Source organism: Nicotiana tabacum, chromosome 2 (assembly GCF_000715075.1).
Source record: "Nicotiana tabacum cultivar K326 chromosome 2, ASM71507v2, whole genome shotgun sequence".
Taxonomy (NCBI): Eukaryota; Viridiplantae; Streptophyta; class Magnoliopsida; order Solanales; family Solanaceae; genus Nicotiana; species Nicotiana tabacum.
The window spans coordinates 103455040-103475041 of NC_134081.1; the positions used below are offsets into that span (position 1 = coordinate 103455040).

The following is a 20002-nucleotide window of genomic DNA, read 5'->3' on the forward strand; positions in this document are numbered from 1 at the left end:
TGGAACTCCAGTATATTATGCTGGAGTTCCAGTATATTACTGGTATATTATACTGGAATTCTAGCATATTATGCTGGAGTTCCAGTACAATATGCTGGAATTCCAGTATAATATGCTGGAGTTCCAGTATAATATATTGGAATATAGTGGAGTTCCAGTATATTATACTGGAACTCCAGTATATTATGCTGGAATATTTTTCGGATTTTGAATAGTTTTTTCGTTCAAATTTATCTTTACATGAAAAGTTGCTATATTTCGATTACTTTTGAAACAGTGACTATTTTTCAATTACCACTTATAAATCTGGCTATTTTTAAATTTCTCCCCAAAAAGACTGAGCAATCAATTGCAGAATATTGCTACAGAATGAAGAAGATAAAAAGAAAAATGAAAGAGCGTGATATTAGTATGGGACAAAAGGCATTTCATTTGGGCGAAATATATTTTAATTTTAAGTGTTTTTTTTTTAATTATTTGTAATATAGTCCATAACTATTGTCAACTAAGATAAGTTAATATTGTCACTAAGGCTGGCAAGTGGGCCGGTTCAGGCCCAGGACTGCGGGCCAAACGGTCCGGGACCGGTCCGGTCCCTTAGCGGGCCTAGCGGGCCCAACGGTTATTTTTTTTATTTATTATTATATATATATATATATATAAAATAGCCGTTGGGCTGTCAAAAATAGCCGTTGGCTATTTATGAAATAGCCATTTAATCCCCAAACTTTGTTTTAATCCCAAACTTTTTATAATTACACTTTTTCCCTATTTTCAACTATAAATACCCCATCATTATTTCATTTTTTCTTATAAAATCATCAATCTATCACAATCTCTCTCTAATTTACTTCTATAATTGCTACTATTGCTTACTTTATTGTTACAATTTGTGAAACAATTGTGAAGTTGGTGAATTGAAATCTTCAACGATAATCAATTTCCAACAAGTTATTCGTCAATTCGGTAAACTCGTTCCAACTCTTAAGTTTTAATATTATAATTTTGTTTGTTTTATTTACTTTGCTTGATTAATTAAGATGGCTTATTCCTTAAAAAATATGTTTAGTAAAAATAAGGAAAAATCGAAGAGTGGTAAATCTAGTGGCCAATATATTCCTCATCCACTTCCCCCGGCTCCCCGACCCAAACATGTTACCCGTCCTACACTCCTATAGTTTTCCTTCTAACCCCCACTTTGTGCATTATATTAGAAAAATTTATAATCCTACTTATAAAGGTTTTCCTCGCACAACCGTAAAGAGTGATATTTATAAATATAAACATGAATATGAACAATATTTGCGCTATTTATTTACTCATATAAATTGTCGTCTTGCTATTACAACTGATATTGGTAGAAGTGGTAATGACTGTGATTACCTTACTGTTACCAGTCATTGGATTGATGAGCATTGGATAATGCAAAAGCGCATTATTGCTTATAGAATAATTAATTCACGTCACACAGGGCAGTTTATTTCTAGCACGATTGTGGATATTTGTAGATATTTTTGCATTAGTGATAAAATAATGTCAGTTTCAATGGATAATGCTACTAGTAACACAAATGCTGTAGCCTTGCTTACTGCTATACTAAGTCCTGTATCTAGTAACATTTTTCATGTTAGATGTATTTGTCATATTTACCATTTAATTGTGGGTGATGGTATGCGAATTTTAAATGTTGAAATTGAAAAGGTTAAAATGGCTCTTAATTGGCTTTTTTATTCAAAACGTAGAAGTAGACTTAGAGAATATTTTAAAAGATGCGATGAATTTGTGGAGGATGATGCTTCGCCTGGAAGCGGTGATGACCAAACTTCATTTTCGCCACCACTAACAAAAATTCCTCCGGACCTTGAAGGATTTATGAAATTTGTAAGAGATACCATGTAAATTAATATGTAACTTGTATTTTGGCACATCTTGATTAGTTTCTTTTTCTTCTCAATGGTGGTATTAGCACCTTGTTGTGCTCATTCCATAGGGGGGAGGAAGACTAAGAAAGATATTGCCATGATTTTTAATGCTATAATAAAAATATAACGCATTGATTTGAATATCTCTTTACAATATTTTTGTCTTTTTATATATCTTAAGCTATACATATAGTATAATATAGTATAGTATAGTATATAATATACTATATATACAACTTAAGATATATAAGCTATATTCGATATACATATACATACATATATATATAAGCTTATATTTATACTATACTATAGTCTATACTATATATACATCTCATAAGATATATAAGCTATATTCGATATACATATATATATAAGCCTATATATATACTATCGAATACGGCTTATATACTATAGTATAGTATAGTATAGTATATCTATACTATATATACATCTCATAAGATATATAAACTATATTCGATATACTATATATACATCTTAAGATATACTATATATACTATACTATATATACATCTTAAGATATACTATATATACTATACTATATATACATCTTAAGATATACTATATATACATCTTAAGATATACTATATATACATGTATATCTACTATATATATATCTAGTATATCTAGATATATCTTAAGATGTATATATAGTATATAAATCGAATATAGCTTATATATAGTAAGTTGTATATATAGTATATACTATACTATACTATAATATATATACATCTTACTATATATATTATATATATCTTAAGATGTATACTATCGAATATGACTTATATACTATGTATATATAGTATAGTGTGTGTATATATAAGATGTATATATAGTATAGTGTGTGTATATATATATATATCTTAAGATGTATACTATCGAATATGACTTATATACTATGTATATATATTATAGTGTGTGTGTGTGTGTATATATATATATATATATATATCTTAAGATGTATATATAGTATATAAATCGAATATAGCTTATATATCTTAAGATGTATATATAGTATAGTATAGTATATATATATAAGCTTATATATATATGTATATCGAGTATATCGAATATACTATGTATATATAGTATAGTGTGTGTGTGTATATATATATATATATATATCTTAAGATGTATATATATACTATAATATATTATATATATATATACTATAATATATATACATAGTTTATAAGTCATATTCGATAGTATACATCTTAAGATATACTATATATACATCTTACTATATATATATATAGAGCTTATATATCTTAAGATGTATATATATCTTAAGATCTACTATACTATACTATATATATATAGTATATCTTAAGATGTATATATAGTATATTTTAAGATGTATACTATGTATATATAATATAGTATATATATATATATATATATTTTAAGATGTATATATAGTATATAAATCGAATATAGCTTATATATCTTTATTACTATTTTTTTCTCTAACTTCTATAAAAAAAATTAAAAATAGAAAGTTTCTGTTGGGCCCGCTTAGGCCCGTTTTGCCCGTTTAGGCCCACTTAGGCTCGGGATCGGCCCACTTAACCCGGGACCCCGAGACCGTTTAGGACCGGACCGCATAAGACCAGCCCATTTAGGATCGGGCCCGGCCCACTTGACACCCCTAATTGTCACTCGTACCAACTAAGAAAATATAGAAAAAATTAATTCAAAAAGAATAGGACGTCATGGATTTTTATTTGTTCTGAACAAATCCTCTACTATTAATAATAGTCACGTGGCAACAAAATTCAATATCTATTTTCGCGCCCGTTTCCTACTAGTGTCAATTATTCATTTTCCGACGACACTACAGAGTACAGAGTCGAGTGCGATCGAACCAGAAGAGGATGGCAGTCATTTCCAAAAACCCAAACAACACAACCAGTTCCTCCTCCTCCGTCGACGACTCTCTATTGCCTTGGCTCCGGTAACTTTTTCTCCGAAATATGCATTTGCAACTCACATCACATGTTCAAATTGTTTATTCTATGCCCTAATTTGTAGGTCAATTGAGAAATTGTTGAAAGAGCGAACTTTGACTGACTCGAACGATGGTAGAGATCTGCACGAGCTTTGCTCGAACTGCATCAGTACTTTCAAGGACAACCCTCGGTACCAAAACGACGTCAGATTTCTCAAGATTTGGTTTCTATATGTAATAAACCATCATTCCCTTTTTGTTCTTCCTGTTTGATATCTACTAGTTTATTATATATAAATGATACGAAATGTTTGGGCAAAGGAGGATTTGGGATTTTAAGTGAATAGGTGTAGCGACGGAGCCATGAATTCAAACAAGGGAATTCATTCAATTCATTATTTATAAGAAAAAGAAAAAAAATTATTTTTGCCCTATTTACATTGTATAATTTCCCAATTACGGGGATTCAATTGAACCCCCTTGCGCCTCCTTGATTCCGCCCCTTAATAGGTGCAAGGTATACACTACTTTGTTATAATGGATGCACTTAGTATACACACACACACACATATAATGTGTACAAATCGATTGGCACTCTCTAATCATAGGCGGATCAATGATTTAAAGTTTATGGGTTCCTACGATTACCTCATGTTAATATACAATAATGACTGGTTCACAGTCAAGTATTTATAGATATTTAGTAGACTTCTTAATACATGTATAGGGTCTGGACAAAAGCTATTAGGTTCACGTGAACCCATATGTTACAAGCTAGCTCCACCATGTTGAAGAGGTTGATCTACTCCTGTGTGTGGGCGTTATTGCATTATCTGATATATCGGTTGCTTGTATTTCAGATGGATAGCAGTTTGGACCACGAAAGTGTATATAGAGAAATTGAGCAGAATAAGATTTGCTTGTTCAATTCTATGCTCTACGAGACATATGCGTTGTTCCTAGAGGCGAAAGGGATGTTAACAGATGCATTTCGCATTTACCATTTGGGAATTTCAAGGTTGCTCTCTTTCTCAGAGGACAGATGCTATTTTATAGGCTCATAGTTCTTTAAGCACATGCTTCCAGTTGTATTTTATGACATTATGTTCATGAACTTAGGACTATGCTTTCAGGAATGCTGAGCCACTTGGTAGGTTGAAGAAGGCGCAAGTGTTGTTTCTCGAGAGAATGTCTGAGAAAGTAACAGCTGGTTCATTACAGAAGGTATTTTTGGTTCTGCTTTCATAATCTGCACCAACTGGGGCAAGTATAACGATGTTATTAGCATAGCGTCAGGTCTTTGGAAGTAGCAATGCTGGATTCAATAATTAAACTTTGACCAGCAGGGAACTGCTAAACTTTAATGAGATGAAATGGTATATATCTGGATAAAACAGAAAAGGCTACATTGTCTACACATTCTGTCATCCATCTTGGCCTACAAATGACTAGAGGATATTTTCTAGCTTCATGCTTGGACTTCATTGTTGCGCAGATTAAGGGCCAAATCGCTGACATCTACTTGCTGATCAGCATTTTTCTGCTTTTAAAGTTCTTGTTCAATCCATACTGTACATATGGAACTTAGGGAGTGACGTGAATCTCATGTTTTTCTTTCTGCTAAAAATGATGATAAATCTGAATATTTCTGGCAAGTAGATCTGGCTGGTCATGGCGTGTTCCATTTACTTGATAGATCAACTGATCTATGAATGCGATACAAGTAACATGTCATAGCTTTGAGCTAGAATAACATAGGGTATGACTTTCTTTGTTGACCTATCAATATCATGTAGTCTCAATAAAGTGCATCAGCACTAAGCCATCTGATTAAGAAGGCAGCTTCTGGACCATTTGATAAATTGAAAACTCAGCATCTAGAAATTTAGAAAGTTTTAAGGCTTATGATTGTGTGATTGGACACCCTAAAGTTATTTTCAAAGAATTTAGATATAAGGTCATCTTGTTGGAATCTTACTGGTAAAGATAAATTGAGTTATTTGTTCGGAATAAATTTGATAGTTAAAGTCTGTTTATTATTAACCATGTAATGTGATTTCTGATTACTTTATGTATGTGCTTACTTTTTCATCTGCAATGTTAACATATGTTAGAATAAGATCATTACTACAGAGGCAACAAGTGCTGGTGAAGCAAGTCAAGCATGTCGAGTTTTGAGGCGAGGAACATTTAGCATCCATTTTATGATTCTTGTTCTCTTAAATGATAAGTTTATTTGACAAAGCATTTCTATACATGCTATCAGACAACCTATTACAGTCATACTACACATCCTAATTTCAGTGCCAGAGCATATGCTATTAGTCGTGTTTAGTCTATTTTTTACCAAAAGTTAAACCCTCTTTAGACCTGTCAAGTTTGTAACATCCAAGATAAGCTGTCTTGAAACCCTCAAATTGAATTTTAAGTGGTAAGCTTGTAGAATAGTCACTATGCTTCATTCCTCAGGTAAGCCTTCATGTTCATTTGTCCAGTTTGTTGATTCTATAATCCTGCACAACTAATTTCCATCTTGCCTCTAGGCTACTTTGTTGCTTATCTCACTCTTTCTTTAAAACAGTGAAAATCTGGATCTATCATACTTTCTATGATCCCTTCCGATTTCTCTTGTTTTTGAATATTTATGGAGCTAGTGTTTGTGTTGTCTATCATGTTCTTTCTTACTTTTTTATCCACGTGTTTAGCTGTTAGTGAGGATTATATTATTGATTTCCTTTCACACCATCATGTAGATGGACATTGTGTCAGAGAATGGTGGAGCTTGTATCAATCCATGGTTGGTCTCGACGATTAAAAATCTGTTGCAGAAGAAGAATCCTGAGATATTAAAATATGATGTGAGATAGATCAGAAGCATTTTTTATGAAACTGGTTTTACATGTTAGCAGCAATTCATGACACTACACATGTACTTTCATCAGGGATACCACCCAAGCAAAAAGGCTTATCCAGGAAAGGTGTCATTGTCAACTTTGCAGAAATCTGCCAGGAATAAAACTATTGACATAGGTAACTTATTGTCTTTTTGTCTATAATAGCTGCAGAGTATTGGATCTTCATTGACCATTGAAAAGATTCAGACCAAGGTAAAGTTGACACTCAAATTGGACTCGCCTTGTGGTGAGGCAGCTGCTAAACGTCCTGAAGTGACAATGGGGGGCTAATGTCTCATGGGACTAATACCTAGATACGTGGGGCTTTCATCCCATGCACACACTAGTGTTTTATGCCTTGGTTTGTCTTCCCATACGCCCTAATAACAGCTTGTTCACATTCTGCATTGGATTGTTTTCCTTACATGCTCCAGGATATTTCAAACTTTCAAACATCGCCACCTAAATCAGACAAATCATAACTTTGTACTGGATGTGCTGGACATTTCTCCATATTTTTCTTCTGTTGTTTTTTCCTTCACAAATTTTGGTGTGAGTAAGGGTATGACCATTATTATGCTCTTTTAAGTGAGATGCTTTCCAGTATCTCCTAGTAAATAAAAAGAGAGCTGGAGGAGTGTTGTTGTCTCCTAGGAAAGACAAACTTATCACAAAAGGTAGCTCATTCATTCGTTAGGCTTACAAATCTGCTGTGGTTTGGTAGATGATGCAATTCTAGTTGTGGGAGGTGGCAGAGGCCTAAATCCCAACAATGGACTTAGGAATTTCCTGCAAATGCATTTCGTCTTCTCATACCTTATCTTGGGTGATTCTAATTGCACTTTCTACCATAAATCTTAGAAATGAATATTCTCATAGAGAAAATACTTAGGAACTCGTGTCCAGGTGCATGAACTTGTTGTGCTCTCATCGGAATGTTTGTTGATCATGGAATCATGATTATACAGGTGGATACAGCTATCAGATCAAGGGCTGTGCAGGTAAGGGAGGATTTGCTCAGGTATTCAAAGCATGTCTCGATGGTAATCCGGATGAGGTTGTCGCACTTAAGGTGAAATAGTAGTTTATCCTTCCTTCCCTTCTTGATAAAACCTGACACTGGAAGTCTGCTCACTGTTTTTTTTTTCATGTTATTGATATCTGCAGATTCAAAAGCCAGCTTTCCCGTGGGAATTCTATGTTTACCGTCAACTGGACACGCGGATTCCAGAAAGAGAAGTATGCAGTATGGAGATTAAGTCATTACACTATTTGTTGAACTTTATAAAGTCACAAAACTATCTTTTGACATATTAAAGTAACTAAAATTTGTCTACTCTAATAACAGTAAAGGCACAAAACTATTTTTTGTCAGATTATCAAATTTAACAGTAAAGTCACTGAACTTTACCGATTTTCACGACAAAACCTACCCATCAAAGTAACTTTACTGTTATGGCGGATAACGTTCAATTGCCTTATTGTGACAACAGATAGTTTTTGACTTTACTGTTATGGTGGGTAGATAATTTTGTGACTTTATTGTTATAGTTGGTAAATGTTTAATTACTCAAATGTGACAAAAGCAGTTTTGTCACTTCGTGATTTTAATGAGAAATTCAGTGATCAGATGTGAAATTAACCCACTACATATTGGTGTTTGCTGGCTTAGAAAATGGTGCTGATTTAGTTCATTCTTATTCACCAGAGATTGAGCTTTGGCTATGCCCACAGGTTACATCTTTATTCTGACTACAGCATACTCGTTTCTGACTTCCTAGCTAATGGCACACTTCAGGTAGGTGCCTGTTGATTTTTCAACTGCTATTTCTTTGTTTCCAAAATTTGAATGATATGATGAATGTTTATGCTTTCTAGCAACTTGAGTAACTTGCAGGATGCAATTAACTCCAATGCTGTGATTGGTGGGTCCATGGAAGAAGTATTGTGTATTTATTACACCATTGAGATGCTCTGCATTTTACAAACGTTGCATCATGCCCAAATTATTCACGGCGACTTCAAACCCGATAATCTTCTGATTCGTTATGCGAGGTATCTAAAGCCTTTATCTCACTTAATACAAACATGAAATGCATCTACTTCTAAGCTGAGGTCTTACATGTTGATCAAAAGGGTACAGTTGGCCAGAGAGTGTCTGCATTGTACAACTTCTACGGTTTTGTGTCTCTTTTTGGTTCTCTTTAGCTTTTAATAAAGGTAATTGGCAAAGACTAGTACTTTTCGAATTTCATTTGGACATGACAACTTGAGGTTGCAGAATCTGTACTTGTAGGTTGCTTTAAAATTTCTTTCTAATATTTTAGCCTTATATACGAGGTTCCTTTTCTCAAAGGAAGAAAAATAAATCCAGTGTGGTTTGTCTTTGAAGTTACCCTCCAATTTCAGTTTTTCTCTTGGTTTCATGTTATGAAATTTATGAATGAGTTGTGGCTATGAGTCGGTGCTTTTAATTCGACAAATGCTTTCTTCCACATGAGTTCTTACCTTTTCTTTATAATTTTGTAAACACCAGGTTAAAGCATTGTCTGAATATAATTCCCTCTGTCCTAATTAAGGTTGACTTAATTGGAACTATGCAGTAATCAAGAATAAAATATTTGAAATTAAATTTTACTTTTGTAGAACATCCTAGTAATATTATTTTATATATCTTTCACAGAGCTCAGAAAATAAAATTTATTTAACTATTCAAATTTGAATTTTTTTGACATGATATTGTTTTATAAAACTAACATTTCAATAATTATTGCAAGTGCTCTCTAACTACTAAAATTACATAGAAAATGTCAAATTAACATCTAAAACTCTATATTCAGTTAAACAATATCGCATAAGATGGGCCAAAAGGTGTATCAGTTCATGTTAGTTTCAATTATTGAACAAGGATTATGTATTTAAGGAAACAAGTTTGTTTTTGGGCTGTACCATACTATGTTGCTTGGATCCTCCAGAGATCCGTCACACCTGTGTCAGATCATAATTTTTTGAGAATCATACATGGTGGCTTATTTGGAGAATTTGAGCAGCATAGGTATAAAAAAGGAAAGCATGTAAATTATATTGTGACAGGGGAACTATTCTTGCATCTTAAGGTTAAATGGGGAAAATTCTTGACATATTACCAATGAGCTCCCTGGAAACTTTCTGTGGACCTCAGATGAAAATTTCACCCGACCCAATTTAAGAGTCCTAATTTGGAATGAATTTAAGGTGAGATTGAAATTTATTGTATTTAAATAGTGCAGAAGATATTGAATATATATACATTAGACTTCCAATTATTTAGGATAAAGGCATAGTAGCACATTGTTAAATACGGAAATATATACTTTCCGTTAGGAAATTGGACCCAATTTTAGGACAAAAAAGTAAAATTTGGACTGTTAGACTGAAAAAAGAGTATCTATGGGTATCTCTCTAGTGAAGGATTTTGCTGGTGTAACTTTTCAGGGACGATCTGACAGATGATGTAGAAACTTTTCGTCAGCGTACTGGTCAATGGAGGGATCAGGTAATTTCTTGGCCTTCTGTATTTGTAATGTTTATGAACATTAGCAAACTATCACGGTTTTATCTTCCAGGGAGTTTGCCTTGTCGACTGGGGAAGGGGCATAGACCTGAGCCTCTTCCCTGAGCAGACGGAGTTTATAGGAGACAGTAGAACTTCTGGCTTCCGCTGCATCGAAATGCAAGAAAAAAAGCCATGGAAGTTTCAGGCAAGAGCCTTCCAAAGTTTAAGAACTTAATAATTCAGATAATTAGACTGGTGTTGAGTGGAAACTAAATTTTGACATCTAAATGGATACCAGGTGGATGCATATGGCCTCTGCGTTATTGTACACATGATGCTTTTCAATTCATATATGGAAATTGAGAGAAGACCTTCTCCCGGTGGTGGCTATAGTTATCAACCCAAGTTGCCTTTTAAGCGGTATGCCTTTGCTCCTCGTCTTATTTGCTGGCATATTTTGTGTCCGTATTCTCTTTAAAATGCAAATGATCTTATTAACACTTGCATCTTTTTTAAGTTTGAATCTTTCCAATGGTTTAGCATATAGTATGAAGTCGTTATGGTCTGTAACAAACGGCAGAGTTCCAGTTGTTTATTATTGGTATGTGATATGTTCCTCAATCTCCACTCTGCTTGGTTATCTTTCAGGTACTGGAAAGTTGAACTTTGGAGGAACCTATTCACCAAGTTACTAAACATAGACCGTGCTGAAGATCACAAGAACATGTTGAAGAGCCTGAGGGAGTCATTCCAGGATTATTTGTGCTCAAATCCTCAGCTCATCAAAAAGCTTAGGCAGTTGCTGATAAAGCAGAAAGCTTCCTTATGTTCTTCATAGGGACGGTGTATAGAAGAATGAGTCCGAAAGCAGTTCAATGTATCAAATCCTCTTTGATGTACGAAACTATATACATTCATGTTCATATATCAAGAAAGTATGGGAATTGCCCTATAGAGCATAATGACATGCATGTATCTGTAGAACTGTAGGTACTGCTGCTTTTTTCTTCACTCTTTGGTGTCCTTTCCTAAATTATTTGTCAGGAAAGATAGGCTTGTATGTGTAATTCGTATCCAAAAACAGCATATAGTCGGTGTTCTGAACATTTGAATTCCTTTGCCACTTTGCACTTCTCTCAAATATTTGAGTGGGAAACAACTTATACAGATCAAGTATTGTAACTATATTCGTCGCAATGTCAAATATTGTGACATTTGTTATTATGTTTTCTACTTCGTTGTTCTATCACGACTATGGAGTAGTATTCTTTATCAAATACCAATACTCACAGAAGTACTTTCTCCAATTCAATTTATAAAACGTTTTCTCTTTTGGGGATGTATATGGTATAAAATTAATCTTTTAACTAGTACTAGTATGCTAATATCTTCTTCCACTATCATTAATATAATATATAAATCTAATTACTACTAACATTTTTAATTGTGTGTCTAGAAGGATAGTCTTGCGTAACAGTTAAAGTTGCTGTCGTGTGACTAAGAGATTACGGGTTTGAGTTGTAGAAACAACCTCTTACAAAAATACAGGGTAAGGCTGCGTACAATAGACCCTTGCGGTCCGGCCCTTTTCTGGACTCTGCACATAGCGGGAGTTTAGTGCACTGGGCTGTGTCTAGTAGCATTAACAGTAGCATTAATAGTCAGATATGGTTATATAAAATAGGAAAATAATAGCAGCATTAATAGTTATCCCTTTTCCATTTTGTGGAAATAGACTTGAGACAGGCCTTCAATCCAAGCGCCACGATAATTAGTTAACATAACTTTTAAGTTCCCAAGGAAAAATTTCACGTAAGAACAACTGGGCTCCCTACTTTTTAATTTTATAGCCCATATTTCAATTTACAACCAACTAGCCCAAAAATAATAGGCTAAGATTCAACATTCAACTCAATAGGTTCTCGAAATTACTATTTAATTTTTAAAAAAGATTGCTCAACCTTTTAAGTTAATTTTCAAATTAGTAATTGTGACTCAAATATTGTTCAACAAACCAAATCCATTTGGGTGGTGAAAATTAGATTTTTAACAAGCTTAAATATATGGGTTTAAATTTCAAATTTGATTTTGTGAGAAATTTGGAGTGAGTGTTATTTAAACTTGTTAAAAATAGTATAAGGAGATTGTATATACAATTTGAAGTCATTTAATGGAGATTTGGACTGGTTTTGAACAAGAATTACAACTAAAAAACGTGGAAGAAGTTCGTCTACAGACGCTTGTATAAAGGTATATAAAAATGTATAATAGGCTAAGATTCAACATTCAACTCCAATAGGTTCTCGAAATTACTATTTAATTTTTAAAAAAGATTGCTCAAGCTTTTAAGTTAATTTTCAAATTAGTAATTGTGACTCAAATATTAGTTCAACAAACCAAATCCATTTGGGTGGTGAAAATTAGATTTTTAACAAGTTTAAATATGTGGGTTTAAATTTCGAATTTGATTTTGTGAGAAATTTGAAGTGGGTGTTATTTAGACTTGTTAAAAATAGTATAAGGAGATTGTATATAAAATTTGAAGTCATTTAATGGAGATTTGGACTGATTTTGAACAAGAATTGCAACTAAAAATCGTGGAAGAAGTTCGTCTACAGACGCTTGTATAAAGGTATATACAACAACAACAACAACAATAACAACAACTCAGTATAATCCCACTAGTGGGGTCTGGGGAGTGTAGTGTGTACACAGACCTTACCCCTACCATGGTTGGAAGTGGAGGTTGTTTACCATAAGAGCAACCCCTCTTGTCTTGTATAAAGGTATATAAAAGTGTATAGTAGTGTATAAGATGTGTTTATACGCTCTTATACACTATTATACAAGATTATACATAATTATACAAAAAACTAACTTGTCTTCTTCCTTGTGTTTTTTCTGAAATTTAACTCAAATCTTGCTCAAATCTACTCCAAATTTAAATTTTGAACTACCTTTTGATATTTTCAATCAATTGGAACAACACTCAATCCAAACAACTAACAAACTCAAAAAATCATATTTTCGAAAGCAAAGCTTTGAATGGCCTTCAATGGTGAATTTCTACTCTTCAATTTTCTTACATTGCAACTAGGCGATACACAGAGGCGGATCCATGATTTAAATTTTATGGGTTCAATTTTTAAGATTTCTAACATTGAACCCGTTATATATTTAAAGTTATGAGTTCAAATCTATTATTTTTGCAATTTTAATAAATTTTTACACATAAATTTCTACTCCGCGTCGAAAGTTATGTGTTCAATTGAATCCGTAACTCTCACACTAGATCCGCCTCTGATGATACATGGGGGAGAAGCAGCTATGGCGAACGGCCCCTTAAAGTATATGTAGAAGATGTCAGAAGAAGAGAAAGTGAAAGCAATGGTTGTGAGAACACATATTTAAAGAACACAAATTTTGAATTTACTAGTGCTTTCAAAATATGTACAATATGGAGTAAGTCTGGTAAAACTTAAAAATATGGTCCATTTTTTGTTTGTTCTAATTCTTTCAAAAAACAAAGACCATATGGGACTAAAGAGTCACGGAGGACTGTTGGATGAAGCGCGAAAATGGCAGTGAGGATAATTTTGGCGGAAAAATAGGGTCAGATGAGTCAATAATTGTAAAACCCTAGTCTTCCGTAGCTTCTAGAAACTCGAAGCTCCCGATTTGCTAAGACGCTCTGCTTCTTTGAAAAATATTACTTTGTGCCTTCCTCAGAGGTGGGAACGAGACTTGTCGACCATCTCAGGGTATGTGTTTTCACTCTCTCTTCACGTAGAAACGCCCATACTGTGTGTAATATTGCTATATGGACTGTTATCACTTGTTTATTTTTAGTTAGGGATAATTTTGTTTACTTGTCAGCTTCATTTCATATTCATCGGATCATAAGATCACTGATTGTGAAGTTCATCTTACCTAATAATTGTGTTATAAAACGTTTATTTGAGCTTTAGTTTCATTTTCAATATTGATATACTCCATGTGTTACTGGTTGTGTTGTATAATTGGTTACTTATTACACTGAATAATAGTTTGGTCGAGAATAGTTGAGATCATTGCTTATTTCCTTTTTCTGTGCCTAGTTTTGATGTTTTATACTTCTGATTTGAGTTTGAACTTTGAAAAATATTACTCTCTTTTGATAATATTGATAAATATAGTAGTAATTATATATAATTTACATGTTTAGCGTCTACTTGTCTTGGAATAGTGCTTTACTTTTCTGATCCAAAACATTTTTCTTTCATTGCCTAATTTATTTGTTGTTTCCTGTCAATAAAGAGTAATTGTCAAATAGTTATTTCTAACTTTGCTCGTATTGAATTGTTTGGTGAGTATTCTATTATGTTTGCTTAGATTTCCTACTTTATCTCATGTTCGTGCGGATGTGCTTTTATTGGTAGGGTTTGACTGCTTAGTCATTAAATTTCTGTGTTCCAATTTTTGAACTATTTTCGCTCTTGAACTGAAATTTAGACATTGTTGCTTAATTATTGTGCTTGATCCTTGTTGGAAGCTTCCGTTCTCCACTTGCTTGTACTTTAGGGAAATGCTTCAGTTATTATTGCTTTCTGTGCAGGTCATAGTATTGACTTACAAACATGGGGGACGGGTCACCGCGCCCATCTGTAATTCAGAAAATACATGGGCATTCACACCTCTTCTCTCTAATATCTCCCCACACACATTCCAAGCATGCTGGTTCATACAACATGGCTGGTGGGTATGTCAATGAAGTTCTACGGGGTGCTTTCATGACGAGTTGCCATGCCAATATCCTGGAAATCCAGTCATTGCGCAATCCTATTCTCATACAGGCCCCATCTGAAGAGAAGAAGGCTAACAGTTTTATAGTGGATTTTCTCATGGGAGGGGTTTCTGCTGCAGTGTCTAAAACAGCTGCAGCTCCGATAGAGAGAGTCAAGCTTTTGATTCAGAACCAGGATGAGATGATAAAAGCTGGTAGACTTTCTGAACCTTACAAAGGCATTACGGACTGCTTTGGCAGAACTATTAAAGATGAAGGCGTCATTGCTCTTTGGAGAGGCAATACTGCAAATGTCATCAGATACTTCCCGACTCAGGTTGGCAGTTCTAACTTTCTGTTGGTTGATCCCTATTCGTTCTGTCTACAATTTCAATAGCTACTTAAACTTTTTCATTACACTTAGCTGAGGCACTCTTCTGCTTTTTGATCGCTTTTTAGTCCAAAGATTGTTGTTACTTACCTACGAGACAGTTACAAAGGTATACTACAGCAGAATATAGAACATATGAATTAGTTTTGCCGTCATTACTTTGAAGTTTTTACTGTTATTGTTGTGTTGACTTTGAGACATCATGATCTCTCTAAGGATGTGCGTTATCTCGGCCGTAGTGTCTGTACATTTGTGTATCTTAACTATTTTTGTGGTCGCTGGTACATCATTATGTGTCCTCCCGGATAAGTCCTGGATTTGAATACATTTGCCATCATTATTAAAATGCATTGATTTTTTTATTATAATGATTGTGAAACTTTATGAATCTTTTTACTGTTATAAAATTGTCAAAAAAGCTAAGAAGAGGAGGACTTGAGAGTATCATTGGTACATTTGAGTTGTTTAAACAATTTCGTGGCCATCACTACATCAGTTTGTGTTCTTAGGATCACTAATTCCTGAATTTTTTGAATAGGTACATTTTGCTTTATTGTAATACTGTAAAAATTCATAAATCTCTCCAGTGAAGTGCATTACCAAATAAGGAAAAAAGAAGAGGACTTGAAAGAGGCATAGGTACATTTAAGTAGTAAATTTGTGGCCACTACTGCAGCACCTTTTGTCCTTCAGAATTATTAATTCCTAATTTTGTCTTTTGCAGGCCTTGAATTTTGCTTTTAAAGATTACTTTAAGAGACTGTTTAATTTCAAAAAAGACAGGGATGGCTATTGGAAGTGGTTTGCGGGAAACTTGGCATCTGGTGGTGCTGCTGGTGCCTCATCCCTTTTGTTTGTGTATTCCTTGGATTATGCGAGAACACGCCTTGCTAATGATAATAAGGCTGCGAAAAAGGGTGGTGAGAGGCAGTTTAATGGTCTGGTTGATGTTTATAGGAAAACTCTCAAATCAGATGGTATTGGGGGGCTTTATCGTGGATTCACCATCTCATGTGTGGGAATCATTGTTTACCGTGGTCTGTACTTTGGGATGTATGATTCACTTAAACCAGTTGTTCTAGTTGGTGACTTGCAGGTATCAGAAATCTGAATTCTGGTTCAGCGTCCCCTTTATTTTATAAAGTCATCTTTTAAGCACTCTTATCCATATGCTGGATTCTTTTGTCCTTTTGATGCACTCGCTGGTTCTTCTCCTCACCCCCCCCCCCCCCAACACACACACACACAGCACTCCATTTTGTCAATGATTTATTATCCATATGCAAAAGTTATCGTTTGAGTTATGGTTACATATCTGTCAAATTTTGGAGATTGGACTCGGGTTATGCATGAATTAACCATTTGACTTGCATGTGTATGAATTATGTGATATCAGTCCTCCTCTGTTGGGTCACACCATCAACATTTAGAACTGAAGGATGGATTTGCCATCTCATTGCTATTACCTTTAGTTTCTGTTTCCACAAAGTGGCCGGTATTAACACTACATTTTTTCGTGTTTACAGGATAGCTTTTTCGCGAGTTTCTTGTTGGGGTGGGGTATCACTATTGGTGCTGGTTTGGCTTCTTATCCAATTGATACAGTGCGTAGAAGAATGATGATGACTTCTGGAGAAGCAGTGAAGTACAAGGGCTCAATGGATGCGTTTACGCAGATTGTTAAGAATGAAGGCACTAAATCACTTTTCAAAGGTGCTGGAGCAAATATTCTACGTGCTGTTGCTGGTGCAGGTGTTCTAGCCGGATACGATAAGCTGCAGCTGATTATGTTCGGAAAGAAATATGGATCTGGTGGCGGTGGTTGATTAAATATGGTGATGATGACGAAATGATTGTCCTTTGGTTGTGTATATTTCCTTGGTTGTCTCTGTGCTTTCAAATAATTTCCTCGAACAGTGTCACATTGGTTTGGATTCTCTTGAAAGTTTATGCAGGAACTGTAATTTCCCTGTAGTTGTTATCCTTGTTGCTATGAAACTCTTGAAACTGCTGTATGCTTATAGTTGTCTATTATGCAGAAATTGATGTACAGTTTTACTTTCTGCTACTTCATAGCAAGAGCTCATATTGTCAACAAATTCGCCAAGAGAAGGAAGTGAGGTATTGGGATATTTTACTGCTATTAGCTGTAGTCATAAGACTCGATCGCCACCTCAAGTGCATACGTAGCCTAAATAAGATATGGAAACGTGCTTGTTAAACGACAGCGCATACTGAAATTAGTTTCGTTAATCTTGTTGAATTCATTAAAATTATGACGGAGATCACAAGGGCGAAGCAAGGAAAACGCAGACGATTTGCCGAGTTTGATTGTAGTTGGCATGCAAATGAAGCTTCATCTCTTTAGCAAGTTTTGACAAGATAAGGAGAACAATTGTTGTTTCTCTATTCTTTCTCTCTGGTGTTGTTTCAAGTTTCAACACAAATATCACAACTTGGTAATCTTTTTGTTTTCGTCGAAAACTTTTATAAGCATTGTACGGGAATTGAGCCATAAGATCTTGGCTATCCTAGGAGTGATATTATCCATTATCCATCTTATATACGATATTTTTCTTATTTCCTTACTAAACTTCTGTGTGTAGCAATAATAAGCCTATAACCATCATTCAACTAGATAATATAAACATCGTTGTCCCGGTTATGCCTTGGCAAAAGCTCATTTGTTCATCTAAAAACCTTGTTAGAAACATAAAGTTCATCTCTTGAAATTCAAGTTAAGATCCTGTCTGCCCTTAACTCTACTGTGTTTCTATCGAATCCCACTTCAAACAACTGAGAAAGCTACCTGTAAGGAGGGAAGTCTATATCGTTCACATCTTCTAACTCCACTTTGTCTACAAATAGCATGATCATTCAACACATTGAATCTTCATGTCTTATTGTAGAGTCTGCTGGATCTAGAATCCAAGAAATTTCGTATAAACCATCTGATAAGGGTGTGAAAACATGATACATCATAAAAACATAATTATGTTGGCAGCTATTTCTGACAGTTGTTAGGTTGCTGTTATTTCGGTTGTGGTGAAATGCAGTAATCCTAACAGAAGGTAGTGACTATATCATTAACCAGAGGACTTAAAACTGAAAAAGAAAGGATATCACACCTTACAAAAACCAAGAGAGGCTGTTGTTTACTTCCATTGCCAGTCCTTAACAAAAGATGGCTTCATTTTCCTTTCCCATTACTACTACTGCCTTTGTTCTCTTTCTTCTAAGTCTCACCTCCAATATGTTCAACAACTCAGCAGCCAAACATGGTCATAAGACTGCCCTTTACCACCACGAAAACAGCTATTCCTCCTCCATTAATAAGGCCATAACAAACACCAGGCTGCAAAAAGCCTACATCGCCCTCCAAGCTTGGAAACGCGTTATCTATTCTGATCCAAACAACATGACCGCCAATTGGATTGGCCATTCAGTCTGCAACTACACTGGCATTTATTGCGCGCCATTCCCAAATGACACTAAAATTCAAGTTGTTGCTGGTATTGATCTGAACCATGCTGATATAGCTAGTTTCTTACCTGATGAAATCGGCCTTCTCAATGACTTAGCATTGCTGCACCTAAACAGCAATCGCTTTTGTGGAATCCTCCCTCTCTCTTTATCCCATCTTACTCTCTTGCATGAGCTTGATCTCAGTAACAACAGATTCGTAGGACCTTTCCCAACTCTCGTGCTCTCTCTTCCTTCCTTAAAATATCTTGATCTTCGCTTCAATGAGTTTGAAGGGCCCTTGCCTTCTCAACTCTTTAGCAAGGATCTCGATGCTATTTTCGTTAACAATAATCGTTTAACTTCCATGATCCCTTCAAATCTAGGATCAAGCACAGCTTCTGTTGTTGTTTTTGCCAATAATTATTTTGGAGGATGCTTACCACCTAGCATAGCCAACTTTGCAAACACTTTGGAAGAATTGCTCCTTATTAATACTAGCTTATCAGGGTGTTTGCCTCCTGAAGTGGGATTCTTGTACAAGTTAAAAGTGCTAGATGTGAGTAATAATAAGTTGGTAGGGCCAATACCTTATAGTATTGCTGGATTAGCTCACTTGGAGCTACTAAATTTAGCACATAACATGATGAATGGAATTGTGCCAGAAGGAATATGTGTCTTGCCTAAACTATCAAACTTCACTTTCTCTTATAACTACTTTTGTGAGGAGCAGGGAATTTGCAGCAATTTGACATCAAAGGGTATAGTGTACGATGATCGTCGGAACTGTTTGCCAGAAAAACCTCTTCAAAGAAGCAAGAAGGAATGTGACCCTGTGGCTGAGCATCCCATAGACTGTTTTGCACTTCATTGTGGCACTTGATTTTTGCTATTGAGTTGCTTCTGTTGATAATGTGACTTAATATTAGCTTTCGAGTTTTCTTTTATTTTATTTTCAAATTTAGTAGCTAATGTGAAAAAAGGAAAAGAAGTGTTATGATCTAATTTAAGGAATAATATCTGTAAATATGGTGTGTGATGAAGTTTCCTATATGTTGGTAGTTTAA

General features: G+C 34.6%; 3 protein-coding genes across 3 annotated transcripts; all 3 read left to right on the forward strand.

Annotated features, from left to right (window-relative positions):
• Positions 1-3711: 3711 nt before the first annotated feature.
• Positions 3712-11541, forward strand: LOC107794500 (mitotic checkpoint serine/threonine-protein kinase BUB1-like). Its single transcript, XM_016616998.2, has 14 exons — positions 3712-3897; positions 3975-4125; positions 4752-4909; positions 5025-5115; positions 6645-6749; positions 6834-6921; positions 7754-7857; positions 7953-8024; positions 8494-8583; positions 8683-8840; positions 10260-10320; positions 10391-10525; positions 10619-10740; positions 10969-11541. The coding sequence occupies exons 1-14, from the start codon at positions 3818-3820 to the stop codon at positions 11156-11158; spliced, it is 1605 nt and encodes a 534-aa protein (XP_016472484.2). The 5' UTR covers positions 3712-3817; the 3' UTR covers positions 11159-11541.
• Positions 11542-13883: 2342 nt separating this feature from the next.
• On the forward strand, positions 13884-17541 carry LOC107794499 (ADP,ATP carrier protein 1, mitochondrial). The gene is made up of 4 exons (XM_016616997.2): positions 13884-14081; positions 14915-15419; positions 16198-16569; positions 17000-17541. The coding sequence occupies exons 2-4, from the start codon at positions 14937-14939 to the stop codon at positions 17297-17299; spliced, it is 1155 nt and encodes a 384-aa protein (XP_016472483.1). The 5' UTR covers positions 13884-14081; positions 14915-14936; the 3' UTR covers positions 17300-17541.
• A 1022-nt stretch (positions 17542-18563) lies between these two features.
• Positions 18564-19994, forward strand: LOC107794503 (leucine-rich repeat extensin-like protein 4). Its single transcript, XM_016617000.2, has one exon. It carries the CDS (start codon positions 18658-18660, stop codon positions 19816-19818), a length of 1161 nt encoding a protein of 386 aa, XP_016472486.2. The 5' UTR covers positions 18564-18657; the 3' UTR covers positions 19819-19994.
• Positions 19995-20002: the final 8 nt, after the last annotated feature.

Coding starts and splice junctions, on each gene's coding strand:
- LOC107794500 (XM_016616998.2), top strand. CDS start 3,818: ATGGCAGTCATTTCCAAAAACCCAAACAACACAACCAGTTCCTCCTCC. Junction 6,750..6,833: donor CTGAGATATTAAAATATGAT/GTGAGATAGATC, acceptor TACTTTCATCAG/GGATACCACCCAAGCAAAAA. Junction 8,584..8,682: donor TAGCTAATGGCACACTTCAG/GTAGGTGCCTGT, acceptor AGTAACTTGCAG/GATGCAATTAACTCCAATGC.
- LOC107794499 (XM_016616997.2), top strand. CDS start 14,937: ATGGGGGACGGGTCACCGCGCCCATCTGTAATTCAGAAAATACATGGG. Junction 15,420..16,197: donor TCAGATACTTCCCGACTCAG/GTTGGCAGTTCT, acceptor TGTCTTTTGCAG/GCCTTGAATTTTGCTTTTAA. Junction 16,570..16,999: donor TTCTAGTTGGTGACTTGCAG/GTATCAGAAATC, acceptor TCGTGTTTACAG/GATAGCTTTTTCGCGAGTTT.
- LOC107794503 (XM_016617000.2), top strand. CDS start 18,658: ATGGCTTCATTTTCCTTTCCCATTACTACTACTGCCTTTGTTCTCTTT.